General features: G+C 42.4%; 1 protein-coding gene across 8 annotated transcripts in view; it reads right to left on the reverse strand.

Moving 5' to 3' along the window:
* EPC1 (enhancer of polycomb 1) overlaps positions 1-4,893 on the reverse strand; it is a 51,180-nt gene extending 46,287 nt beyond the window's left edge. For all 8 annotated transcript variants that reach the window (XM_086466394.1, XM_086466393.1, XM_086466392.1 and 5 more), the window contains exon 1: positions 4,736-4,893. In XM_086466394.1, the coding sequence (XP_086322520.1) occupies positions 4,736-4,888 (153 nt within the window). In that variant the 5' untranslated portion in view covers positions 4,889-4,893. The remainder of the gene's footprint in view (positions 1-4,735) is intronic.
* Between the last annotated feature and the right edge of the window lie 21,312 nt (positions 4,894-26,205).

Here is a 26,205-nt window from a genome sequence, read left to right on the forward strand (position 1 = left end):
TCTTTCTGAAACATAAGTTACTGAACATGTTCAGAAAACTTCAGTCTTATTTTTTCACTAAAGCATTTTATCTCAAATAACTCGAGTTACTTCTGCTCTGCTGTCTCCAGCAGAGACCAGCTGTCTCCTCTCAGTCTAGAATCTGAATTTATCATATAGAATCACAGAATGATTTGGGCTGGAAGGAGCCTTAAAGGCCATCTAGTTCCAACCCCCTGCCATGGGCAGGGACACTTCCCACTAGACCAGGTTGCTGAAGGCTCCGTCCGACCTGGCCTTGAACACTGCCAGGGATGGAGCATCCACAGCCTCCTTAGGCAACCTGTGCCAGTGTCTCACCACCCTCAGGGTGAAGAACTTCTTCCTTGTATCTAGTCTAAACCTGCCCTCTCCCAGCTTCCAACCATTACCCCTCGTCCTGTCACTGCAGGCCCTTGTAAAAAGTCCCTCCCCAGCCTTCTTGTAGGCCCCTTCAGGTACTGGAAGGCCACTAGAAGGTCTCCCCGAAGCCTTCTCTTTTCCAGGCTGAACAAGCCCAACTCTCTCAGCCTGTCCTCATAGGAAAGGTGTTCCAACCCTCTGACCATCTTGATAGCCCTCCTCTGGGCTTGCTGCAACAGCTCCACATCTTTCTTGTACTGGGGGCTCCGGAGCTGGATGCAGTATTCCAGGTGAGGTCTCACGAGGGCAGAATCGCCTCCCTCGACCTGCTGGCCACACATCTTTTGATGCAGCCCAGGATATGGTTGGCCTTTTTGGCTGCAAGTTCACCTTGCTGGCTCACGTTCATCCTGTCATCCACCAGCAGCCCCAAGTCCTTCTCTGCAGGGCTGCTCTCAACCCACTCACGGCCCAACCTCTATCTGTGCTTGGGATTGCTTCAACCCAGGTGCAGGACCTTGCATGTGGCCTTGTTGAACTTCATGAGGTTGGCCTGGGCCCGCCTGTCAAGATGCCCCTGTATGGCATGCCCTCTCTCCAGTGCATTGACCTCACCACACAACTTAGTGTCATCTGAAAACTTGCTGAGGTTGCACTCAAAAAGCAAAAACCCCCCTTTAAGAAAAACACAAAACAAGCCACACAAGTCAACACCTTTAAAAAAAACCCTTCACAAAGGATAAACAAATCCGATCCATCTACTTTGTTCAGACAGTTACGAATTAAAATGGACTTGTTAGCCAAATCTGCATTACTGCATTATTAACAGCGGTTTGTTGTCTGGTTCTCAGAATTACAGCACCAAGCATGTGTTTTGCTCAAAAACAGGATTTTGAGATAATACAGGCGATGTTCAGTGTTGCATAAAAAGTGTCGTTACATTCTGAAGGGGTTTTCTTTTTTAGAGATGCATATGTCTCCTGATAGTTTTCAGTTTCTTACATTTAGCAACAGACTTGGCAACAGCCACACTGTGTTTACCCTAGAAACTTGGGAGCGAAACCAACTGTCAGAACACAGTATCAGTTGATAACTTCAAGTACCACTATCTGTGTGCCAAAAAGCCTTTTACTATAGCCTTTATACCTCCAACTAAGTGAACTTGTAACTTACCAGGCAGAAAGGTATACTCTGCTTGTTAACAGAATTAACATCACTTTAAGGCCTCTAGTTGCCATAACTTTTTAAAGAGTTACTATATCCCTCTTATCAATTACATATTTTAGAACTCAGATCAACTTAGCAAGGCTGCTTTTCCTTCAGTAAGACTCCTACAGAACATCACCGCTCAACTAGGCTTCCAGTTGTAGTAATGAAGATGTACTACTATCCATATTTATTCTTTGTAGGAACAGGATGGGAGAGGATGAAAGGGAAGCAAAATATATTCTTTTTTGTGCATCAAAACACTAATTAGTCATTTAAATATCCTGTGACTCGATGCTTGAATATTAAATCTTTGATTGCATTTTTCCCTGGGGAAAGTTATTCAGTCAAGAGGAGAACTCTTAACTCCAAGTATGTGTTCATTTAAAATTACATTTATGCAAAACTCAAGGCAATGTTAAAATTCTGTTTATAAAATAGTTATAAGTGCCTGTTCACACTAGCTGAAGCTGCCCTCTCCCCCCAGATTCTTATGGACACTTTGCCATCTGTTTTTAAAGAACTGGAGAATACAAAATATCTATTATTTTCATAAGCATTAGGAAAAAAATCATGAAGCAGTTGAAAACTTAAGTGACAGAACACAAACAACTCCTAACTTTCCTAAATCCTGCATAGCATGAAGTTTGTGAAATCATGTAGTAGGGTATCCAACCCGTGAGGCTTGGCTTTTAGTCAACTACCATGTCTCTCTGTTGTCAACGCCAATATAAAACTGAAGAGAAAGCCTTTTGGGGTGACAAGAGGGAAGGAAGGAAATTCAGCAAGTCTGCAGAAACAAGAAGTGGGCAGAGTTTAACATCACTATTTTATGTAAGAAAATCCAAAAAGGATTCAGGGAGACACCTGTGTTTACTGATGGCAAACAAATTTCTCTTGGAAGTGTGCTTGTGTACGTACACATATATTTTAAAAAAAGGCATAACCAAACTTTTAACTGTGGAAAGTGCCTACTTACACCTACAGCTCTGAAATTTAACCCTCAAAGCTAGATTTAGTAAACAACAGCATCACATTAACCACAAAAACAAGTCTTATAATTAGCATTTAAAATTTTTCCCCTGCCTACGACTACTTTTCCTCAGCTAAGACATATATATCTGGGTTTAGGGAGGCTATATAGTTACCCCACGTAACTTTCTAGCCTGAAAACTTGTAACTGACAGGCAAACAGTAAAAGAGAAAGAGCAACCTGACATTTGTATGTAAATAAATGCATGCACGCACATTTGCTCACTTTAGCTGAGAAATAAACTCGGCAAATAAGCATCACAGCAAACCTAACAATTTAAAATTCTGGTACAAGTGAAGATTAAGGGTGCGCTCTCTCTCTCTCTCTCTCATATTCAGAATCTATAGGTATCACTTCAGAACACGTCTACTGCATCAAAAGAAACAGGAAGATCTAAGCATAGCTACCTGCTGCTTCAATGCTACTACTAAATGAGTATCACGCTAAAGTTTTGAGCACCTTTACTTCACAAAAACAACCACCAAAACAAAAAAAAACCCCACCACCCTCACACTTCACAATAACATTTTAGTCAATGTTTAAAGCATCTTATGACTTGCACAGGACAGAAACATTGAGTAACGTTAAAATGGTCGATAGTTACACTAGAAAAGCCTCAAGAGAGTAGTTACTGAATGGAGACAATAACATGATGAGAGTCCTACTCCCTAGAAAACATTCAGCCCGAGGACGTTTCATAAAAATTCAGAGAATCGGTTAACTTAGAGCAATAGTGCCACGAAGAGAAGGCTACGTTTAAAGCAGATCTGTATTTTAACTTTTGGAGAAGTAACTCGAAGTTTGCTACATCTAGCAATACAAACAGGAACTTTACAGCCTGTCACCTTCAAGGGACAATGGAAGCCCGATAGCAAAGCTCAGGAGTATGAAACCGTCACATTTGCTCTTATCACTAAATTTCAAAACCTATTTACATAACTCTATTCCTACACTTCTACTTCATGTGCTTAAGGCACAAACAGGGAAAACCATTATACTAAGGAAATAATTAAAGACCTGCAAACACCAAAAATAACAAATAACCCGCTTCAGCAATTACAGCGACTGAATGTTATACCTCTCTTGGCACGTGTTGAGTGAATGATTAAATGATCCTGAAGTTCGTTTAAGTTTCACTCTCCACTGAAACAGCAAAACTGAGAGGGAAGCGATAGACTTTTGGCCTCCAATCTCGGATTCTCTTACTTTGAGCAGTATTTCAATCCTGACGTTCGTACTTCCACGCAGTGAACATCACAGCGTTACTTACACCACGCCTGCCTGAAGGCACCCCATGTGTTTTCAAATAAACCTAAGCAGAAACCCTTCCGCCTCCTACCTCTGGCAGCAAAACCAGTGTCACTGCACGCCGAGCTAAGCCGGCGCCGCAGCAGCTCGGCGGCAGGGCCCGGAGGCCGCCCGCCCGCCCGCGCAGACCGCCGGCAGCCCGGGGAGGACGCATGCCACCGTAACACGTGCGCGGGGGTGCCGGCAAAGACAGCGCCGCTCCGGCAGCCAGGGACGAGCCCGCTCGGCTCCCCGCGCCGCGGGCCCCGCTCCCCTCCCGCCCTGCACCACAGCCCGCAGCGGGCCCGGCCGCTGCTCCCCCGCCCCGGGGGCGGCCCGGGCCGGTGCGCGCTCCCGCGCCCGCAGCCACAACTTCATCGCGCCACCCGCCGCCGAGCGCCCCCTGCGGCGGCCGCCGGCTCGGCAGCGCCACCCGGTGGGGCAGAGCGGGCACGGCGCCGCCGGGGCCCGTCTCCTCGCCGCTGCCGCACAAGGCCCGGCCCAAGAACTGAGAGACAAAATGGCGGCCGCTCGCAGTATCACGTGACCCCCTTTGTGCCTTTCGGGGCTTCGCGAACGGGCCGCCAGCTACGGCGGGGCGCGGGCTGGGGGGAGAGGGGGCCGCGGGAGAGCGCTGGGGGACGGCGCGACAAGGGGCCGCCGGGCTCGGCACCTTCCCTCCCCAGGTCCCCCCCCCTCCCGGCGGGCGGGGAGAGCGCGGAGAAGATGGCGGCCATTTTGTGCTTGCGCAGAGGCGAAGGTGGGGGCCCGGGTGCGGGGGGGATGGAGGGACCCGGCCGAGGGGGGGGGGGGGGGGGTCTCACGTACCGACTCCTCTTCCTTCTCCATGCCCGTGGGCATCTGCGGCACGGCCCGGTTAATGGAGGCATATTCGGCCAAGTCGGGCAGGTCCTCGCAGCGGAAGACGGGCAGCGGCTTGGACGCGTCCAGCGCCCGGGCCCGGAACGACAGTTTGCTCATGTTAGGCGGCGATGGCGGCTCCGGCTGGGGAGGGGGGGGCGACAGCAAGAGCGCTCCGAGCTGAGAGCCGGACCCCGCCGAGCGCTCTCATGGAGGGACCGGGGCTCCCCCGGCAGGGCGGGGCGCACTCCGACACGGGGCCCGGCGGCGCCGGCTGGCGCGGCTGGGCTGGGCGCTGGCTTCTCTCCTCCGCCGCTCCGGCTCCGCTCAATACGCCACGGCCAACATGGCGGACATTAAACCTCGACTGGCCGCCTCTTTCAGCCAACCCCAGCGCCACAGCCATTCCCACACTGCATCGCGCAGGGGCGCGGGCACAGCGCCGCCCGGGGGAGAGCGCGCGCAGCGCGGGCACGGGAGCGCGGGCTCGGGAGCGCGGGAGAGCTCGGAGCGGCCGGGCAGCGGGCACGGGGCGCTGCTAGCGGGGGCGGGGGGGCGCAGCTGCTCCCCGCGGGACCCGTCCAGCGCCGGGGGGGTGAGGAGGAGGAGGAGGAAGAGGAAGGAGGGGTGGGGGCTCTTCCTCAGCGTGCGGCCAGCGCCGCTCCGCTCGCCTGGCGCTGAGCTGCGCCGGGGAAGGCGCGCTCCGCTCCTGCGGGGGGAAGGCGGTTCAGCTGGCCGCGAATCCCACCGCCCGCCGGAGGGGAAGCCTCCCCGCGGTACAGGGCGAGACGCCTTTCCGCGACGGCCTCCTAGCTACGGGAAACCTGGGGAAGAGAAGCGGGAGAGAGCGGGAAAGTGCCGGCCCCGACCTTTCCGGTCACTCGGGGGCCACCCGGGCGCCAGACCGCAGCGCAGCCTGCCCCGAGCGCGGAGCTCACCCCGGCCCGGGCGGGCGGCGGAGGGGCCGCCCGGCTCCCTTCGAGCGCGGCGCCCCCTGAGCGCCGGCCGGAGCGGCGCCCGGCCGAGGGGGTCCGGCTGCGCGGCGGCGGGGGGTCGCTCGGGCAGGGGGAAGCGCTCCTCGCCTCGAGGCCCGGCCCGAGCGCCGCGGCGGGCGGCAGCGGCCGCTGTCCCGGGCGTCCCGCGGCGCCTCGGGGAGTGAGGCGGCGCCCCCGGCCCGCTCAGCAGCACCTGCCCGCCGGGCTCGGTTCCTCCCTGCATCGCGGAACCAAGTTCGCATTCGTGCTAAATGAAGGAGAAACACGGGCACCTCCCTGAAAACGCGAAGAACTGCAAGAACCGTCACCCCCACAACAGCATTTCCAGCCTCTTTCTCCCAGGCCTTGAGAAACTTGGTCCGGCAGGGAAGTACAGACACGTGAACTAGTTTAACCCTTGCTTGGATTTAAGTTATCAGTTACTCGTTCAAGCGAGTTCACGATAGGCAAAAGTTAAGAGCTAATCTGAGCATGTCTCCTTAGGTAAGCTCGTTTACATCTCAATGATTTTATGACATGGATGCAGTATTCCGCTATAAGCAAGCGATAGGAAATTTAGAGTCTCCCTTGTCTCAGTAACGTCTCCACATGCCGCCCCAGGTCACCACCGCGCAGCCATAAAGATGTCAAAACCCGTTTCTCCCAGGCCATCGCTAGAGCCATCCAGCGAAGGAATGCTGCACATGCTGATACACGTTAGGTTCTTGCATTAGGTCATAAGGAGTTCTAGTCCCATAGTTAAATCCACCTTCTTGAAGTTATGCTTATTTTCATTAAAAAGTGCGAGAAAATTGTCCCTTGTTTCAATTCAAGCATCCCTCCACTTTCAGAGCCAAATATTGTTCGTTTGTGCTGTTATATGAGAATCAGTAGGCAAAACTTGTTCTTTATCACGTTACTCCGGGGAAACAGATCTTTCAGAAACAGGACATAAATGTAACAAAAGCATTAGAAAAGCCTTGGTTTGCTTAGAATTTTAAACATCTGATATCTCTATAACAGAGGCAAAAGCCATTTTTTTAACAGTATCACCTCTTTAATAATACCACTACCATCCTCAACCGCAAACAGCTCCTAGCCCCTGGATGAAATATTGCTCAAGCCAACTATTTGCATGTCTGACTTCCCCATAGGTCTCCCAGACAGTGTCACCTGCAAGTCATTCAGCCTCGCTGGGACAGGCAGTTCTGTCTGTGCTGCAAATGGGTAACGCAGGGGAAGGCAGCTGCTGGGGAGAATGAGGGTTGGGGTTTTTTAAGGGAGGGTTGTTGGGTTGGTTGGGGCTTTTTTGTGTTTTGTTTGTTTGGTTTATTGTGTTTTGGTTTTTTTTAAAGGAGAGTGGCATGAGCTAAGCAGTGTCATTGTTTTCATTTGTATTTCAGTAGTTACATCAGAACCAAATGTTAAAAAAATACATATTTTTATGCTAATTTTAAAGCTTAAAGCACACACTAGCTAGAAACAGTAATCCTAAATTAATACTAAAATAAATTGCACATAAAACTTCTACAGTGTTTTCTACAAATACTGAACAATTTAGTTTATCCAACTAGCAGACAGGTGATGACAATAAAAAAAAAAAAGGCAATACGCTATCACGGGTTGACTTTGACTTAAAACACTAAATGAAAATTAAATACCTGACAGCTAAGCAAAATATAAAGCCATTAAATATAACTCTCCACTTCCTCTGATGAAAGAAAAACAATACATAATGAAAAGTATAGAAAACATCCTGAACTAAAAAGAAAAAATATTCAAGTTTAAACTTATCCTTAATTGACCTTTGCATTTCTGACCCTACCACAGGCTTCAGACAAGTGCAGAACAAGCAGAACGGGCAGTAACTTTTGGATACGCACAGGGCAGTATGCATTAAGAAAGAGTTTTGGCCTGAAACTCTTGGACTCATCAGCTTTTAATGTTTTGCCAATAAAACAGATTGCATTTAACTATTTTTTAGCAGAAGTTGATTAGTTCTCAAAATTACCTAAATTAATTTGCTAGCAAGATGAAAAGTGTGACATTTGAAAACAATGCGACACCAGCCCTGATTTCTGTTCTGAAAAGGTGAAACAGGAAAAAGCAGGGAACACAGACAGCTGTTTCTATTTACCTTCCTTTCAGTTAGGATATGCAGATATATTTTAAGTTTTGCTGTTCTATAGTGTTTACCAAAATGCTCACATTACATTTGTAGACATCAGTGCTGCACTATGACAGTAGCTAATGTAAAATTGGTATGTTTTGCATAATGACCAAAATACTCTTTGCCAGCTCTCAGTAAAAAATCAGTAAGTATAAACTCATTTGTTGTACCAAAGTGCTAAGCGTCCATTTCAAAAACTGAAATTTAATGAAGTGTAAGGTAACTGAAATACGATGAATACAGCAATTTGAACTGCTTTTGTTTTTTACAAACTGCTGAAATTAGATCTTTAACATTGGAGATATTTCTTCAAGGCTCCATCTTTTTATGATCTCAAAATACTTAATTAAAAGAACAAGCTTTACTAAAATGAAGGAGCGTTATACACCAGCTGTGTAGCTGGTAAATGTCAGTATTTCCGTATACGTTCCGAAGTACTAAATTCAGACTGAGCATTAAGGGCCAAGATCCAACAACCTGACCCATACAGCTACAGGAAGGAGTCTCCTGTATCATCTAACCCAGTTTTTGGGCTTCACAAACCTTATCTTGCTATTTTGGTTTGCAAGTTCTATGTACCACTTGCCAAGTTTTAGTATTTATTTAGTTTTGTGGCTTAAAGTCTCTCAGTTAAAGAAAAACCTTCAGTAGTTTCTTTAAGCATGAGTTGCAGTCTTCTGAACATGGGTTTAATATTGTCTTCCATTCTACCAGCAATCATAATCACAAAATAGCTGGGCATAAAGAGCACATAGGTTAAACCATGTGTTATTTTTGGTGCTTTCTGGAATCAACCAAGTCCATATTTTAAGGATACAAAAGGCCTAGGAGACAGTTGTTCAACTTCTAAAAAACCCTTTTTAAAAATATTCTTGTTCTCATTTTTTAATGAGGAGTTTATCTTCAATTAAGTACATTATATGAAGGCAAGTATAAAATAAAGGAGATAAAGACTGAAATAAAGTACAATATAAAGGCTGATATTGCATATATGAGTTTTCTACGGCTCTGCTTTTGAGGCAAGCCTGTTTATTTGAGAAAATAAATAGCCACAGCAATACATAGTATTAACAGTGAACATTTGATGTCATTCCACTCTCCAGCTTCATTGGAAGAGGGGGTTTGGTTTGGTTTTGGGTTTTATAAGCTTCCATCCTTCCCCCACAAACAATGATACACTGAAATCCAGAGTCAAACTGGGATTAGAAACCAAGTACAGTTGACTCCCTAAATACATTAGTTTTCTCTAACCGTACTTTTCTTGTACCTACTTAAAGCTGTAGCACACAACAAGTAAAATTAGGACATGTTAAAGGTAAAACATGTTTCTCATTTGCCAACCATTTCAAAATAGTTCTTACATACAGAAGATAATACACTATTTTCATAAACTGAGGAATATGCTGAGTACACTAAACTATACACTAGCATATCCATAAATATTTGCAATTTTTCATTTTTCTCACTCTGGGACTACTTTACACCCTAGTGCTGCTATTGTAGCGCTTACTAACTCATCATTTATTTATATAGCAATTTTGTTGACCTGTTTTTTGCCTTTTATCTCCATAAATGCTGACTACTCTGAACTCATATAAAGTATCACTGGTCTTTTTTTTCCCCCACTTCCAATAATCAAGTATTAAGAAATGACACATTATAAAGTTACCAAACTTGGGTTTCTTTCCAGAACGACTTAGTCTTAGGGGTATTTGGAATTATACAGGTGGTTCTTTTGTTCTGTAGTAAGCTGTTATTATGGATTCTGTATGTATATTAGTGTTTTACATTTGCTAGTGATACTTCTGTTCAAATTTGCTTCTCAGCTATCTTTTTCTGTTGTTTATGTTTTATAAAATTACAGATAGCTATTTTCTTTTAAATCATCTCAGTGAGCTACCAGGAGTTTGGATTAAAATGAGATAAATGTAGGCAAATATGACACTAGAGGTTCTTCATTATTTTATAAAATGTCACATTACAGGACTAAGTAGATGCATATAGAAATTATCTTAACAGCATGAAGATTTCAACCATAAATGAACTGATGTAATTTGTAATGAATTTCACTCTATTTGGTGGTGTCAACTGTCTGTTTTAAAAGAGATAATGGAACTGTCAAACATATTTAAAGAGTTCAGACACCATACTGCAAAACTGGTGTAGAACACCTTTGTGACAACTTCTGCCATTTTTTGAAAGGTAATTTAGTGTTTCATAGCTCTGGCATCTTGAAGAATGGTATGATATTAGTTATTTTAGGTGTTCATAGTTGAGATGCAATAGGTACAAAGCTTGTTTGAAATTCTGAATCATAAATTTGAAGTAGTGACCAAGTAAACCTCTTCCTCAATTCTTGCCTCAATGAGGGGAAAGTAATTTGTCATATATATATATATATATATATGAATTTTTGTTTCTGTAATGAACAGGTAGGTACATGTACTGCCTGGCCAAATCTTGTAGTTACCTTTTATTTTTTTTGTAAGCACTTCCAATTTACACTGCAGAATATCAAATAGAGATGAGAAGGGATAATACCGCACTTAATCTCCTATTTCTGTTACCATTCAACAGAATAGAACTAAACGTAATCCTTTAGATTCCAAAGCTGCCTTAAAAATTGTAAATTTGGAGATATAAGAGCCTCATAAAATGGGAAGCTTGGAAGCGTTAAACGTGAGCATGTGATTTTTCCACTATAAACCCAACGATTGCAATTTTCATGAGCAGTATCGTACTAGAAGTGACTAGTAAAGCAGCATTACAAAACTAGTTGTGTCCTTAACATTCAGAATAGAAACACAGAAGTTGGCTTTCTTGCAACAAAATCTTAAGTTTTAACACTTTGTTGGAAGTGGCCACACTTAAAACTGGATACAGGGTTACTATGCGATCAATGGGTTTCACGTTCTAAAACTACATGCACAAGACAACATTCTTTTGCATTAGGTAATGCTAACAAAAACAAGACAGGCTGAAATGAACAAGATACTGCGACCCTGCTTTCTCTCTGCCAGTCATTCTTTCTCCTCTCTAGCTGCACTGCCCCTTCATTTGTATCAGCACTTTTGCTTATGAAGCTGCTCTGAGTACCACCTGGGAATCCGGTCATATACTTCAACAACTTGGCAAAAATCCCCAATTACACAGATCAGAAGAAAAGCCACTTGAAAAGATCCATGTTAGAAGTTATATTCCCCCATTAGCTACAGTTTACTGCCACTACCCTCTTCCTTCACACTATCCAGTTTGTGAAGGCTACAGAATGTGGTAGCCTGGAATGATAAAACCTGTGCAAAAAGGATTTGAAAATGATAAAGCAGTATATGCAATTTAATACACACTCAAAACAGTAGTACTGTCATATGCTATGTTTGAAAACCTTGCCTACAAGACTAGTGTCTGAACTAGCCTATGAATAGGATTTCTTATTTTCTTTCAGACTGATTACTTATCACTATGTATGGGTGGGGTTTTATAGTTTCAAGTACGTATATAACAGGCAACATTTCTCCACAAAAGTGAAAGGAGTCAGATGCCAATGTAATGATGTGATCTTATTTGGGGAATGTGTTGTCAGCCATACATGTTCAAAAGTAAGAGTCCAGCATCCTCAGGGAAACTAAGCTGAACCTGAAAGTTGTTATGCCATGGAGCTATACCCAAAAGAGGAGGAAAAGCCACTAGTCAGCAATGCTCTTACTGAGAAGAAAGAAGCTAAAAGAGGAGCAGCAAAAGCTATTATCACATTTCTACTTTTGCGGCTATAGCTAAGCTCTTAAAGATGGTGGAGGCAGTTGCCTCCATAGGAGAAGCAGAAAGACTGCAAGAGGAACTTAGGATTATTATTTTACAGACTCAACATTTGTCCCAACATGTACAGAGAGGGCCCATTTTACCATTCTCTTGCCTAAAACATGTCTGAAAGCACAGTTTGTGGGAGTTTTTTAGTACCGTCAGAAAAGAATTAGCTTCCTTTGCATGGCTTCTTCAGGAGACATAGGAAAACATGTAATAGTGGCAGCAGTTATTCTGTTAGATATAGCAGCGGTAAAAAGGCAAAAATTATGCTGAGACTCTTCTGTATTGAAAGATTTCTTTCCCTGTTTAAGTTTTAACAGATTCAGAATAGTTATCCTATGAACTGTAAGGGTTAAAAAGATAAGTGATTTGTGAATTTCTCCTTTACTCTTTCATTCCAGAATATGTATTCCCTCCAGATTATCTAGACACACCTTGAATTCTTGCTTTAGTCATGTTCTCCAGCAACTCGTTTCACAAAATAATCTTTTAGGATTAAGTAGTCGGACAGACTAAGTTTTAAAATGTAACCCTTTTGCAAAGTTTAAAAAAAAAGAAAGATAAAAAAGGAGGACAAAAAAATCCAAAAATGTCCAACTTTACGCTCCGTGTTTTTTAAAAACATTTATCCAAAACATTTTGCATTCTGAAATACAAAACAATAATATTTAAATCTTAATTTATTATTCTTTCATGCCAATTACTCTAAAACATTACGGCAAATAAAATCTGAGCTGGGCAGACAGCCTAGCCACCTCTTACTTAGGCATGGACTTCTGCAAACATTGGTTTATAACACATGAATAATTTCTGATTAGCATATGATTATGTATTTCCAGTAGAAGAACCAGCAGAAGGACAAAAATCTTATCCTTGTCTTGCTGGAAATGCAAAGGATTGGGCTTGCAAAAAAAAGCGCCCAAACAAAACAAAAAAGCAAACAAAGCCACAACCAACCAACTAACCAACAAACCCCAAACCAAATAAAAAAGCCCCACCTTCTCTTGTCAACACGACTACTAATTCTAAGTATAGATTACTTTGATATTCTGCATAGGATAAGGTGAAAGGCTAAAAATGTAAAACAGAAGTAGAGAAACTATGGTTGTACATAGGTGTGATGGTAGGCACAGTGATCCCCACTGTCCTTCAGCTGACAATTAAATGAAAAACAAACCAACCCACCCATGCCCCACACCTCTACATAAACCCGAGGCTGCCACAGTGTTCACACACTAACCCGGGATAAAGGATTATACTGGGGCTGGGGACAAGCTACGTTCCTTTGCATAACTTTAGAAAGTTTACTACTACATCATTAATTGCATGGCTCTATGTACATGCAAATATAGCAAATTCAATCCAGGTAAACTCACATGCTTTAACTTCTAAATTTTTTTTTTAAATAATTTTACTTTAGAATGTTACACTCCCAAGATAGGATTTCTATCTTGCAAGTCAATCTACAAAAATTATTTCAAATGCTTCAGAGCTTCTGGACAGTATGATCAAGTATTTGAGAACTTCAGAGTTACATTGCTGATGTTAAATAATGAGTTACAGTCTAATATCTACTCTAGAATGTCAAATGCTTTACATTCCAGTTCCTGAATCAGAACGATAGTGTATCTGCTTGCCCCGGACAATTCAGGAAAACATTGATTTATACCTAGATAGGAATTAGCTAGGCTTCAGAAGTCTTTTGGTGCAGGAAAGGTGCATACTTCCATCTTGGAATGAAGAGGCATTTCCTAATGCACATGTTTGGAGTGGAGCGGAGGTGGGGGTGGTCAAACTTTTTTAAGTGGGATCTACCTACATACCTACGGTGTGACTAGACCCTCATGAATTCCAGATCAAATTAATAGGATTGTGTTATTAAGTACATAATGCACGCTATACCATCTTTGTTTAAGTTAAATACATTTCTTCAAAGAAAGGGAAAAAAAAAAACCCAAACAAATAACTCAGCTTTTGGATTTCTAAAGTCTGATGTTATTAGTTTGCAAGAATACAAAAATCCTTTCAACTTCAGATGTGGATTCTTTACACGACACACTGTAATTTAATTTATACTTCTAAATTAAGCCTGAAAGACTGTTATAAAGATACTGTTTGTCTTCTGGGATACAAACTAATCATGATCATATTTATAACCAAAGATTTATAGACACACTTCAGAAAGCTCAAATTAATAATGCTGTATTAATGAAAAAAGCTAACGAACTAAGTTTGAATATATGTATCCAGCAGAGGAGGCTAGAACTGAATACAAAACTGATCTGATAAGACTGTTTTGATATATATATATATATTTAAATTATAGCATCAGAGGCATAACAATGGAAAACTCTGTTAGGGTTAACCTGAAGAAAATACATTTTCAGAGGGTTTTCACCATTTAGAGAATGCAAAAAAACTTGTGGCAGTTGGGCAGTTGTTGAGAGCAAAAGTGTTTTGGTTCAGATGGAAATATGAAGTTTCCCTGAGAAGACAGGGAAATAATATTAGATAATTTTCTCTATGTCGCTAATGTAGGTGAGCTCAGAAAACCCAAGCTGGTGTCATATTATTGGCATTTTCTTCTCCTCTCGCCAGTAAAATCCCCAAGTCTGCTGTAAGGGCAACTTGAGAAACACAACCAAGTGGAAAGTAGTTTTCTCAAACCATTTACAGCACAAGTTAAGGCTTTCACCTCCTCACCCCCCTCTGATACAGACACTCCATTCTCATTCTCTTACTAAATAATGTGTTAGTTTTACAGTTCAGCACTCTGCTGATCTGCCCAAGAGCAGACGACAGACCACTGTCATTAACATAGAGGCCTGTGCACAAGTCAGGTTCTGGTCACAAGTGCCAAGTCTGCTGAACTTCATCTGATCTGTAGGCAACTCAAGAAAGGTTTTAGGACAAAAGGACATGACCTAATTAAAATAAATAAATAAATAAATAAAATCGGGGGAGAACATAGAAGACAGGAAGGAAAACAGTTTCTCACATTAAAGTAGCTCATCTGAAAAGTCTGCTTGACTAAAGCTTCCAAGTCCCACAGATTCCTGTGATACTCAATTTTTAGCTTGGAAATTGATTCAGACATGACAAAAGAGATCAGAATACTTCTTATGGAACCTTCATTCATTATGTGATTATAAGTGGATACGGGCCAAACAGAATCTGTGTATGTGGACAGATCAGACATGAGTTTTTTCCCCTTAAAAGATGCTGTCTGTGGCACTTTTCTTGAGAGAAAAAAACAAAATGGAGCCTGACAAAAAGAGTACTGCTCTGGGAGGAACAACTCCTTAGTTCTGCTCGCTGTTCCTGGGGCTTCCTACATTTTAAACATTAGTAAGTAAAATCCATGAAGCAGCCCTGGAAGCAGGGATGAGATCCAGCCCCCATCTCTTTCCCTTTTCCTCTGGGAATCCCAGTGCTCAACATATTGTAAAATCTAACTCCTCCTTTTCCCTTTCCCTAGCAAAAGTGATCCAGATTGTCCTCAACAAGAGAAGATGGAGAGTCAGTGTCCCACCATTTGAAACCATTTGCTCCAGGTGTGAATTCCCACGGGCTGCAGAAGGCCTAGCATTTAGAGCTCTTGCTGTTTTTACTGGCGCTTAAACCAATAGACATTGCCATCTGTAATTATTGTTTTCTATTGTATGGTATTGTAGGCCTCTGAGCAACTTTCTATTTACCATTCTGGACCTCCACAACAGCATCTTAACTCCCTGTACGACTACTGATGCCTAGTACTCTCACATGTTATTTGGCAGTTCCCATCTCTCTCTGTTTATACAGGGAGATAAGCATAAAGAATAATTTTAGCAAATGCACCTACTTTTTAAGCACTGCAATAAGGATCAAATTCTGGCCACAAATTTAAGACTCTAGCTATTATCAGTAGGGAATTTACGAACGAAACTTCCTATTAAGGAAATCTGTAGTATTGGTATTCTCTTACTCCTGGGGCCAAAGCACCATTCAGTGGTAACAGGTCTACTGGAAACATGACTTAGCTAGCAATCTAAAGAAGCCCATGCGACCTGAAGCCACTGGTATGTGGTCATATGTGTCCAAGGCACACTTCGCCAGAGAAATTCTGTTTCAAAGCACTTATATTCCACACCATCACCACACCACACCACTCCCCCCATATATTTACTAAAGCATTTAAAATCTACAACTGTCTCAAGTATTTGGACCACTTCACTACAACATGAATTAACTTCTAGAGCTATTCGACAGAAGATGAAAAACATGAAGAATGCTAAAAGGTGGAAGGATGTGCTAGCTGTAGCACTTTCCTCCAGCATGTGGTGGTAGAGCAGACTATTTCATAACATTGGAAAGCCAGGCAAATACCAGTCTGGAAGAGGTGGGGAGGGACCCAACTTTTCAAGAACACGAGAGTCCAGAGCAAGCAGGAAATATATCATCCTTTGTTCACAACCAGGAAACAGGTGACCCTTGAAGCAAGTTTTAAAAAAAATATTCATTGCCATAGTTTGATGCTGACATGTATGATGTGGAGTACGACAGATAGCAAAGTCATGAAGGAAGAAAAGTGAGAAGCAAGACTATGTCACAAGGTTTAGAACATAAAGATACCTTTCCTCACCTCCTGAAACCTCCTTGAGTACTAGATCAAGGAAACAATGAATAGTTTAGAACCCTCAAAAAAGGAACAGACAGGAGTCCCAGCTGCACAAGTATGTTACTGCCATAAGAAAATAGAGAACACAGTGATATATGAGTAAGTGAAACAGAAGTTACGGCTTTTATTTGAACCGTGTCCCAAACAATGCACACATCTGAGCAACTGACTTCACATTATTATTGGCTAACTTTGGAAGCTGGATAAATCTGCCTGGGACCTACACATCTGCACTCTGTGACAATTTTTGACAGACAACCATCTTTACCCTACGCCTCTTACTTAAGCACATCATACTAGTAATACTGGTAGGAGGAATGTTGTGAAGACACACAGAACATTTAGGTCAGTCAGGATGAGTTAAGATCTTGGAAAAGATTATTTGGTTTACAGTAGGATGCTATTACTTCAAATAGCTTTAAGCCAGGACAGCCAGACACCTTTGAAAGGTGTATGGAGTCTATATAGAGTTTCTAGGTAAAAGAGAAACTGTATTAGGAGAAAAATATAATACTTTTGCCATCTTAGAAAGGGAGTGTTATATAGGAGACAAAAATAAGAAACCCACAAATAAATAAAAAAATCTCTTATATTTCAGGTCCTGGTATTCCACGGACAGGCATTTCAGAAAAGCAAGGTGGGGAAAACACACAATCAAGACAGAGCCACCCCCCTGTAATGACTGTTCCAGGCATTTCTGCATAAGATACAGAAGGTAAATTAGTTGCTATTTAGCTTTGAGAGGATGGTAATTCTTAATGAATTCTTATTCCTTATTGGCAACACATCTGCTGGGAACTTCTTGTTCAACAATGGCTCAAAAAGGAAGCAGGAGGGAAGTGAGGAAACCGCTGAATTGCAAAAAAAATCAGTGCTTCATTCCTCTCTCATTATGCTTTCTTGGTAAGAGAACAGACACTTTCATCAGATGCAGCATCAAAGTTGCAAAGGCAATGTTAAAGAGTAGCCCCAAGGGAGAAAGAAGAGCAAGTGTGAGGCAAGTTTCTATTCAGCGTTCATGTTCTTGCTGACTTCACTGAGGTAGGAGCTGCCTCTGAGCACCAATATCACTAGCAATCGGTTCATTCGTGGCCTCTGTGCACAGGCTGCAGTCACAAGAAATCATCGCTTTCATAGTCCAGGATGACAAGAGGAGCAGAAGCATGAAATTACCCTCAGTAGTTTATCATTTGCTCAGTACCGTTGTCCATGGACGAACAAACTGAACATTGGTCTACGTGATGTAAAGAAGAAAATGAAAAGTTGTATCAGAATAACCTAGATGTAAATAACCCAATGATTCTCTAATATATATAATTATTTGCTCTACTTCCATTGGCATAACCCAAAATGCCAGCGTCGTGGCTAAATGATCAGGTCTGGGAGATGGAAGATGTCCAAATCCACACTTTTCTAAGAAGGTCCCTATCTTGGTACTTGTCCTCAAGACCTAACAGTTGTGCCAGGACACTGAAGATGTAAGGTCATATTGCACTGTCATAGGCCAACAGGACTCTATGCTTCAGCCAAGACTTCATAAAAGCAGACCTTGTCTGACAGAGAAGAGATGACAAAAGCTGACTGCTCTCTTGGATATAGATGTCTCTTGCTCGAAGGTTACAAGATGTATTTACCTAAGATAGAAGTAAATCTTACCTTTCCTTAAAAAAAAAAAAAAAGGAAACCATTGCAGAGATCTGCTTTAACTTTTGTATCAGTTTCTGTAAAAACTATATAATAGCAAAACTTTCTTTAGAAACAAAAGCTAAACGCATTTTTGAAGATTCAGATGCTCATGAGAAGTTTAGAGACTATTTCAAACTGTCTAGTATTTGTCAAATTTATTCTTTGAAAATAATGAAGGCATTGAAATGTAAAATAGATGCAAAGGTCTCTAAAATTGTCAGCTTCATATCGCTCCAAAATAATAGGCACATTGATTCCTTAGAAATGTGTTAAATTTAATGTTAAATTTATTCCTGAACCTGTTGAGTTTTCTAATATATGCTCTGATCACAGGCTTGGCTATGTCTTCCCACCCATCTTCTTAGAACATTAATCACTTCTGTTTTCTTAAACACCTAATATGGATGTTAGCAGAAAGCCTTCTAAAACATTTGCCCTTAGAATCAAGGCGATCTGTAGGTTGTAAGAAAAGAAAACACACATTAATATGTATCTATTTATAAATACATGTAAAACGCATGCTCCACTTAGCACCAGGAAAGAAAAAACCCACCCACCTCAGGTGAATCCTGTTACAATCTGAAGGACTATGTTAGGTTTTCCCTTCTTTACAATCCCACATTCGTACACAATCCAAACTCCTACAGACCGCAACAAGAAATTTGCATATGCAAGCACACAAGCAAGAGGGACCTTACGGTTTAATTACCGGCGGTGAATATAACCTTTAACTTCACAACAAGCAAACAATGGACTAGTTGCACAATAAATGTGTACCAAAGCCTTCCATATTGTATGCAAAAATCATTTAAAAACCTTTCATCTGCAGCCACAGTAAAATCATTTCGGGCGTGAGGCCGAAATTGTCATTGCTGAAGAAAACTGGTCTCTAGGTACAGGATCAAAAAAAAAAAAAAAAAAAAAAAAAAAAATCTGCTTCATTACACAGACCAGCGAAAGGGTGAGGTCATGCCTGTTCCGGGCCATAGTTCACGCAACACTACAATTTTTCAGAGATAGAATTTAATCGTCTTTCTAACTAATCTGCGGTTACTTTTGATACAGAGAAAAGGAAAAGATACAATAGATCAAGCCGTGCCCCACCTTTCTCTCTCCCCCCGCTCTCCCTGGCCCCCTCCCCCGTTAGAGCCAGGGACACAAATTGTTTCGGAGCCCCACAGCGCCACCAACACCGATCAATGCAAAACAAAAAAGATCTCCCACCGTGTGAAAAAAAAAAAAGCGCCTAGAAAAATGCCAAAAATTACAAAATGTCTCCCAAATGTACCTTCTTGGAGGAAAAGGAACAAACAAAACAACCTCCCCTCTCAAAAAAAACAAGACATCTAAATGAAGTGTGGTGAAAAGGAACCTTTATATAACTAATGCTTTAAGCTAATTGCCACAAGAGCGCTAATTTGCAAATAAAAAGGTCACTGTTTAGCAAGAGACATAACTTAATATAAACCCTGTTATGTCAATCTCCACCTTCACCATACCAAGGGCAGTTTCCCCCCGTACTTTAGACCAAAGTAATCCATCAAGAGCCATCACAAATGGCATTGTAAACTCTCCTAGCCACGACCAGACCGTATAGCAGCAATATAATATCCTTCTTTATATATAAGAGCTGCATTATATCTGTAAAGACAGGCACATATTTGGTCTTGGATCTGCTTATTACTCGGTAAAGAAATCCCCCACGCAAAAAGCCAGAACCAAAAAAACCAAGTCCATCTGGAAAATATGAGTTCTTATACTCTTAAATTGAACTTAAATTGCTGTTAAGCTTCGCGTGTATAAAATTTTAAAGAGGAAACAAAACTGACTTCAGTAATTGTCGATATTAAGGAGACATCGCTGGGTGGGATACACATGAGATCAAAGCTACGAAAAATACAAGGCTACATTTTGTTCATCAACACAACGAAAACCCTCCACAGCACTAACACACGCCAAAAAACCGCAGCAACGAATATTTTTGGTTAAAACCACAAACTTACCTCCGGAGAAGGCAGACCTTGCAAAACGGCTGTAACAACATGGACCGCATACTCGCTCTCCTACAACCAGCCGCCTCAGTGCTGCAAAGGACTCCCCGAACATCCTTAAAATATTTCGCAAATGCAAAAAGTGAGACTTTTTTTTTTTTCCCTCCCCCCCTTCCCCCGTCACCCCCGCCAGGATCGCCGGGCGAGGAAGGAGGCGGCTTCCCCGAGGGTCTGCGGGCGATGCCGGCGGGCGGCCGGCGGCCGGGAGCCGGGGCGGGGGAGCCCGGCGCCGCCGGGGTCACAACTTTGCCAGGGCCGGCGGCGGCTCGATGGGCTCCGCGGGCAGCGGCCCCGCCGCCCCCCCTCCCCTTCCCTGCCCCCCGCTCCCCCCGCCGCCGCCTGGAAAAATGCAGTGTGCCATTTTACACCCGCCTTTGAAACACACAGGACCAAAGTCTAGCGCTGGTTTTCGGTGACACTGCAAAACTACGGCTCGCTCCACGAACACCCCCCCCCTCCGCCTCAGCCCTCCCTTCAATGAGAGCAGCCGCCTCTTGAGATTTAATAAAGAAAGGCAACCGGGGAAAATAATTCCGCGACTTTGCCGTTCCCCCTGCCCCCGCCCAGCCCCCGCTCCTGACCCCGCAGCAAGTTTCTGCCGCCGAGCGCATCCCCCGGCCCCCCCGCGGCGCCGGCCGCCCGCAGCCCGCACCCAGCCCGCACCCCGGCCCCGCCGCCGCTCGGCAGCCTCGCCGCGCCTGAAAGAGCCAGTTATGCCTGAAACAAAATCCATGATTCCTGGAAAGTGGGGAGGCTTGAATCCCAACAAATACTCGATTTACTTACAAATATAAATACCTACCTTACGAAAGAACTAAATTAACACTAAATTCAACAGATACATCCGTTACGGCAGGAATAGTTTTTCCATAAATACTGTTTTAAAAACCCCTCCTTATACTGACTGACAGAATTCTACCATGCTGCCCACAAACAAAATGGCTGTGGCACCGAGTTTTTTGGTTCCTCCCACTGTGCCTCCCCCTGGCCTCCAGGAAGTGGTAGAAATCCAAAATAAAATCCGCACGAAAAGTACAATGCATCGGCCAAACTCCGCACGGCACCACCAGGCATCGCGGGTAGTAAAGCAGATTTACCAACGTTGTACTTTCTCGAGGATTTTTACTGTTTTTAAAAGGGCATCAATCACTGGGCATTTACATCACTGTGTAATTCGAACTTCCTGCTTTACATATTTATAAGGTCTTTCACCTATCTTGGCAGGCTTTCAAATTAAGTGGGTTGGGAAATTTGATGCTGTGGCTCTAGTTTGTGAGCTGAGTCAGGTAGTCCCTGCTGTAGCTGTGCTGCGAAAAGACGGGCAAATTCTAACACTTTCAGCGTTCGGTGCAAGACAAAATTACACACCCCCCCCCCCCCCCCCACCATATTACAGTCTCGTAAGTGAGCATGTAGTCGCAGAGAGGACACTGGAATGAGGATTCTCAGCGGTAACTGAAATTTAGGCCTCTCACACATAAATACATAATATTTATATTTTCTCATCTGTGGTTCACAGCAGTCTGCCTGAATTATGGTTTCTGCGGAAATAATCTTGGATTTTCTCTTACTATGACCCTGTATAGTGTTGCAGCCCTCTAACTTTTTTTGACATTCACCTTAAAAAGAAAATAAAGAGGAAAATATGGCATATTTAAATTAACGATGATCATAAAAATGTCAATATGCGGTCCTCTATCTGAGCCACCAATCTTCCTTGCACGCTGCCTCATGGGCTCTGTAGGGCCTGATTCATTTCCCATGAGAGTCCTTTTAGTGCCTTTAGTAGGAGTTACAATGGAGACAGGCTGTCAGACCTGCTGAGCCTGATCCAGCGCTATATTAAAAGACTTGAATTAATATTCCCATCCACTGCTATTCTAAACCTTTTTTCAGAGGCACTGAAAAAACAGTGAAATTGGTGATTTTTTTCCCTGAACCACCTCATATTTCCTAGGCAAATTTTGTCATTATTATTATTTGTTTGTATTATCATGCTATCTAGCAGCCTTGATCCTGGACTATGATTATGATGATATACTGTATAGAAATATAGGGCAAAAAGATAATTCCTGCCCTGAAGAGCTCAAAAGTATAAGACAAAAGACAGCAGATGGCTACAGACAGATGATGGAAACAATGAGACTGTATTGATCAGCTGGGAAGGCACATCAGCCTAACTCTTGTTTCTGTGTATACATCATGGCAAAGAAGACTTAAGGTGGGATTTAACAAAGAAAATTAATTGCTTCTGTGGCTGTTGAAAGACACCTTCTCCAACAAGAAGCGCAGTATGGAAGAAAGCACAAAGATGTTTGTTTGAAAAAGCAGCAAAGGAACTATCGAAGTCTAATCAAATTGACATTAATTTTTTTATAATGACAGAAAACAGATAATGGGGGAGGTAGGCGATTTCAGCATTGCAAATACAGATGTAAAACTTATGTTTGATATAGGAGAGCCAACGAAAGGATCCAAAAGGCATGGTGACATGGAAAAATCATAAACCAGGCCTGCTAGCAGGTAACCAGACCTAGAAAAAAAGATCTAAGTTATTCAAATGATACAGTCCTGAAGAGATGCAGCATGCTTTTCATAGGAATGAAAGTGTTGTTCTTAACCATTAGTTCAAGGGCTATGTGTCAATTATCTGAATCTCCCTCCTGACTTGTATTTAGTGAATTCATGAGTACTGCTCCTGGTGGTAGTGTTTATTATACGGACACCTGCTTACTAAAGGGTCACCTCACACTTGTTAATGCAAGTAGATAAGCACATAGAAGGGCTGGGACCAAAATAACCACACGCACTGGGAAGGTTCCTTCTCGTGTCACCTGTTTTTTGAGAAGCCTTCGTCTCCCTGCAGTGTCCCATAGATTAAATGTTCATCACTATCTGCCTTAAACTAGCACAGGTCTGACAGAGCCCTCATCTGAACAGTGGAGGGGGCAGAAAGGGCCACGCAGCACTGTTTCAGGGCATAGCTACATCCAGGAGAGCAAACCATGCTTTGGAGAGGTGTACGGTCTGTAGGCTCATTCCCCTCTCAGCACATTTTTTCTTATGTTATGCTGCTGTAGATTTTTCAACTTTTTTTTTTCCTTTCCCATATTTAGTTGCGGCATTGTGGCAGTAGCAGGTGCTTATTTGGAAATTCTTCATAATTCTTTTACATTAAATACCTTAGATAAGATTACATTTACTACATCAACAACGTGACAAGCTCTTAAGTATGTTGGCTGGCATGATAAAACTTGGGGCTAAATACTGCAAAGTAAATAACCTCAGATGAGCCAGGCCTTGGTGAATGTCTGCAGAGATATTATGGTGTGGCAAACATGAAAGAATTTGGCGGGATTCTTTTGTTACAGGCTAAACTAAACTGAACTATCCCAAATTTCTTTCTGATTTAAAGCTCACTATTTCTGTAGCTGAGCTGATGCATGGTAACTGTTCAAGCCAGGGCCATTTTCTCTCATGTTCGATGTCATCATTGGTTTTAACTGAAAATAGTGTATATCACGTGCTAAATGTTGAGAATTGAGATAGCGATTGAAATGCACGTTGTGGCTTTTTTTATCTGAATAAGTGTTCCAAGAAAAGCTGAACGGTATGTTCTCATGCTTTAAGAACAACTCTCACTTACTTAACTTGATGTCAAATTTCCCCAAATTTCTTATTGTTCAGAGTAACTCCAAAGAGCACCACCATCCATTCCATGCTCTTTTTTTTTTTTTTTTTAAAAAAGCTTTGTCCAGTGCTTGGTTTGAATGTTCATCTTGAGATTTTACTCAAAAACAGGGAAATAGCGTATCTGTATATAAGCAAAGAAACAAACTAGCTGTATTTTAGGATCCAACTAACACAAAAAAGTGGCTGAAAACTGATAGCATTCAAATAGCATCTTCTTACTCAATTAGTGAAACCACTTTTTACACTCTGTTTGCAGTATAATTGCTTTTATTATTCTTTATCTTTCATTTTCATTAATCTTTATCTTGCCCATAAAGATTTAACTTTAATGCCTTGTTTTCCAAGTAAGTCTCTGTCTCTACACTTGTAATAAGCAAATTACACTGATCTCCTTTTGACAATCTTTTCTTGATGTCTTTAGGAAGTGAATTATCTGTCTGTTTAGTCAGTAAATCATTAGGTAGACAGCAATAGCCAAAGGATATCAAAGTGCTTTTGCAACTGGTATGTAAATGATGATTTGTTTTAATAAAAATAGCATTGAATGTTTTTCAGTTGTAACATCACCAAATGCATAAATATTTTGCATTTTTATTCAATAGACAATGTTTACCTAGCTGCATAATTGCTCTTGAAGAATCTAAAAAACTGATTCACTGTAATTCAGAAAATTCATAAATTATAGCATAAGAATGGATTATTGATGCCTAACTGTATTATAAAGGAGGGCATAGATTTCCCTAGCTTAATTCTTGGTTGACCCAGGTCAGATATTTTTAAAAAGCAACCCATCTTGACTGAAAATGTATAGAGATAGAAAAATCCACCTCAATCTTCACTAAATTGTTACAGTGGTTACCTGACTCAATTGAATTTGTAACTTATGAAACCTCCTCTTTACATCTCACTGTCCAAGTTCTGGTTTTGTTTGAATATATAAGACTCACAAAATGTTACCCTTTGCTATGGATGTTATGTGACTGTATTGCTTCTCCAGTTTATCAGCAATCTTCATGCTTCACAAATCAGGGACATCAGAAACAGGTGCAATATGCCAACAACAGTCACACTACTTGCCACATACTAAAGCAAGGTAACTCCTGATATTTTTTCTGTATATCCCAAAATTTCTTTTTGCTTTCTTGCCGTGTTACCATTAGAGGCACCCCTGTTCAGGAAACCATCCCATTAATCAACAGAATCACAGAATCACAGAATGTTAGGGCTTGGAAGGGACCTTGAAAGATCATCTAGTCCAACCCCCTTGCCAGAGCAGGACCACCTAGAGTAGATCACACAGGAACGTGTCCAGGCGGGTTTTGAATGTCTCCAGAGAAGGAGACTCCACAACCTCTCTGGGCAGCCTGTTCCATGGCTCTGACACCCTCACAGTGAAAAAGTTTTGCTGATGTTAATGTGGAACCTCCTGTGCTCCAGCTTGCACCCGTTGCCCCTTGTTCTGTCATTGGCCATCACCGAGAAGAGCCCGGCTCCATCCTCCTGACACTGACCCTTTACGTATTTATAAACACCCTTTTTGGTTATACATTCTCACTTCTTCTGTCACAGGACTTAACACTTCTCTCGGAATTTTGCTTCCGCCTATACACAGTCTACATACCGCTGCGCTTGTGCCCACCTTAATAAGCTGATCCAAGTTGCTTTTCACCAATAACCCATGCACCACTGTTTTCCTCTCATTCAAACTGCAGTGCTGTGAGCATCAGATAAGAGTTTCTTTCCTCATTAATCTTACTTCAAGCAGTGTTGTTCTTTGTTTCAGACACTGAAGCTGCACTGCTGTATTTCTTTCCTTGTGCTGGGACCTCATGTTCAAATACGTTATGATTAGACCAAGTAGATTTAAACTACTGTATTGTCATAGGTTGATATGTCATTCAACCTTTTCACATCAGAAGTCCTGCCAGTGACAGTTCAGGTGGTTTTAGGATGATGTTCAGTGGCAAAAGCTGTGGAAAAAGCACTAAGTCAATACAGGTGGAAAAGCAATTCGTTACAAAAATCCACGGGGGTCTTCTGAAAATAAAAAGCAGAAATAACCTCCAAAACATCTGTTGCTGTTGGTTGCCAAGGTATGCCACACATCTCTGAGCACAGCTTTTTTTGCCCCCGTTATATCTGTTGTACCTTTGTCTGATGGACTGAAAGTATCTGATCAGATCCACTGTACAGATCGGTTAGCTCATAACCTACACCTCTTTATGCATTAACAATCTTCGTGAGTTTTGGAAAGTATCTTCTGTTGAATTGCTGTACGAATCTATATGTGCCATCCTTTCAGAATTAAATCCATGTCCATATGAAAAGTCCCATATGGTAGTATACTTATTAAAAGAATACTTTAGCCACACCATGTTGGCACAGATGTATCTTTTAAAAAA

The sequence above is a fragment of the Leptosomus discolor genome, chromosome 6, assembly GCF_034619465.1.
Source record: "Leptosomus discolor isolate bLepDis1 chromosome 6, bLepDis1.hap2, whole genome shotgun sequence".
Taxonomy (NCBI): Eukaryota; Metazoa; Chordata; class Aves; order Leptosomiformes; family Leptosomidae; genus Leptosomus; species Leptosomus discolor.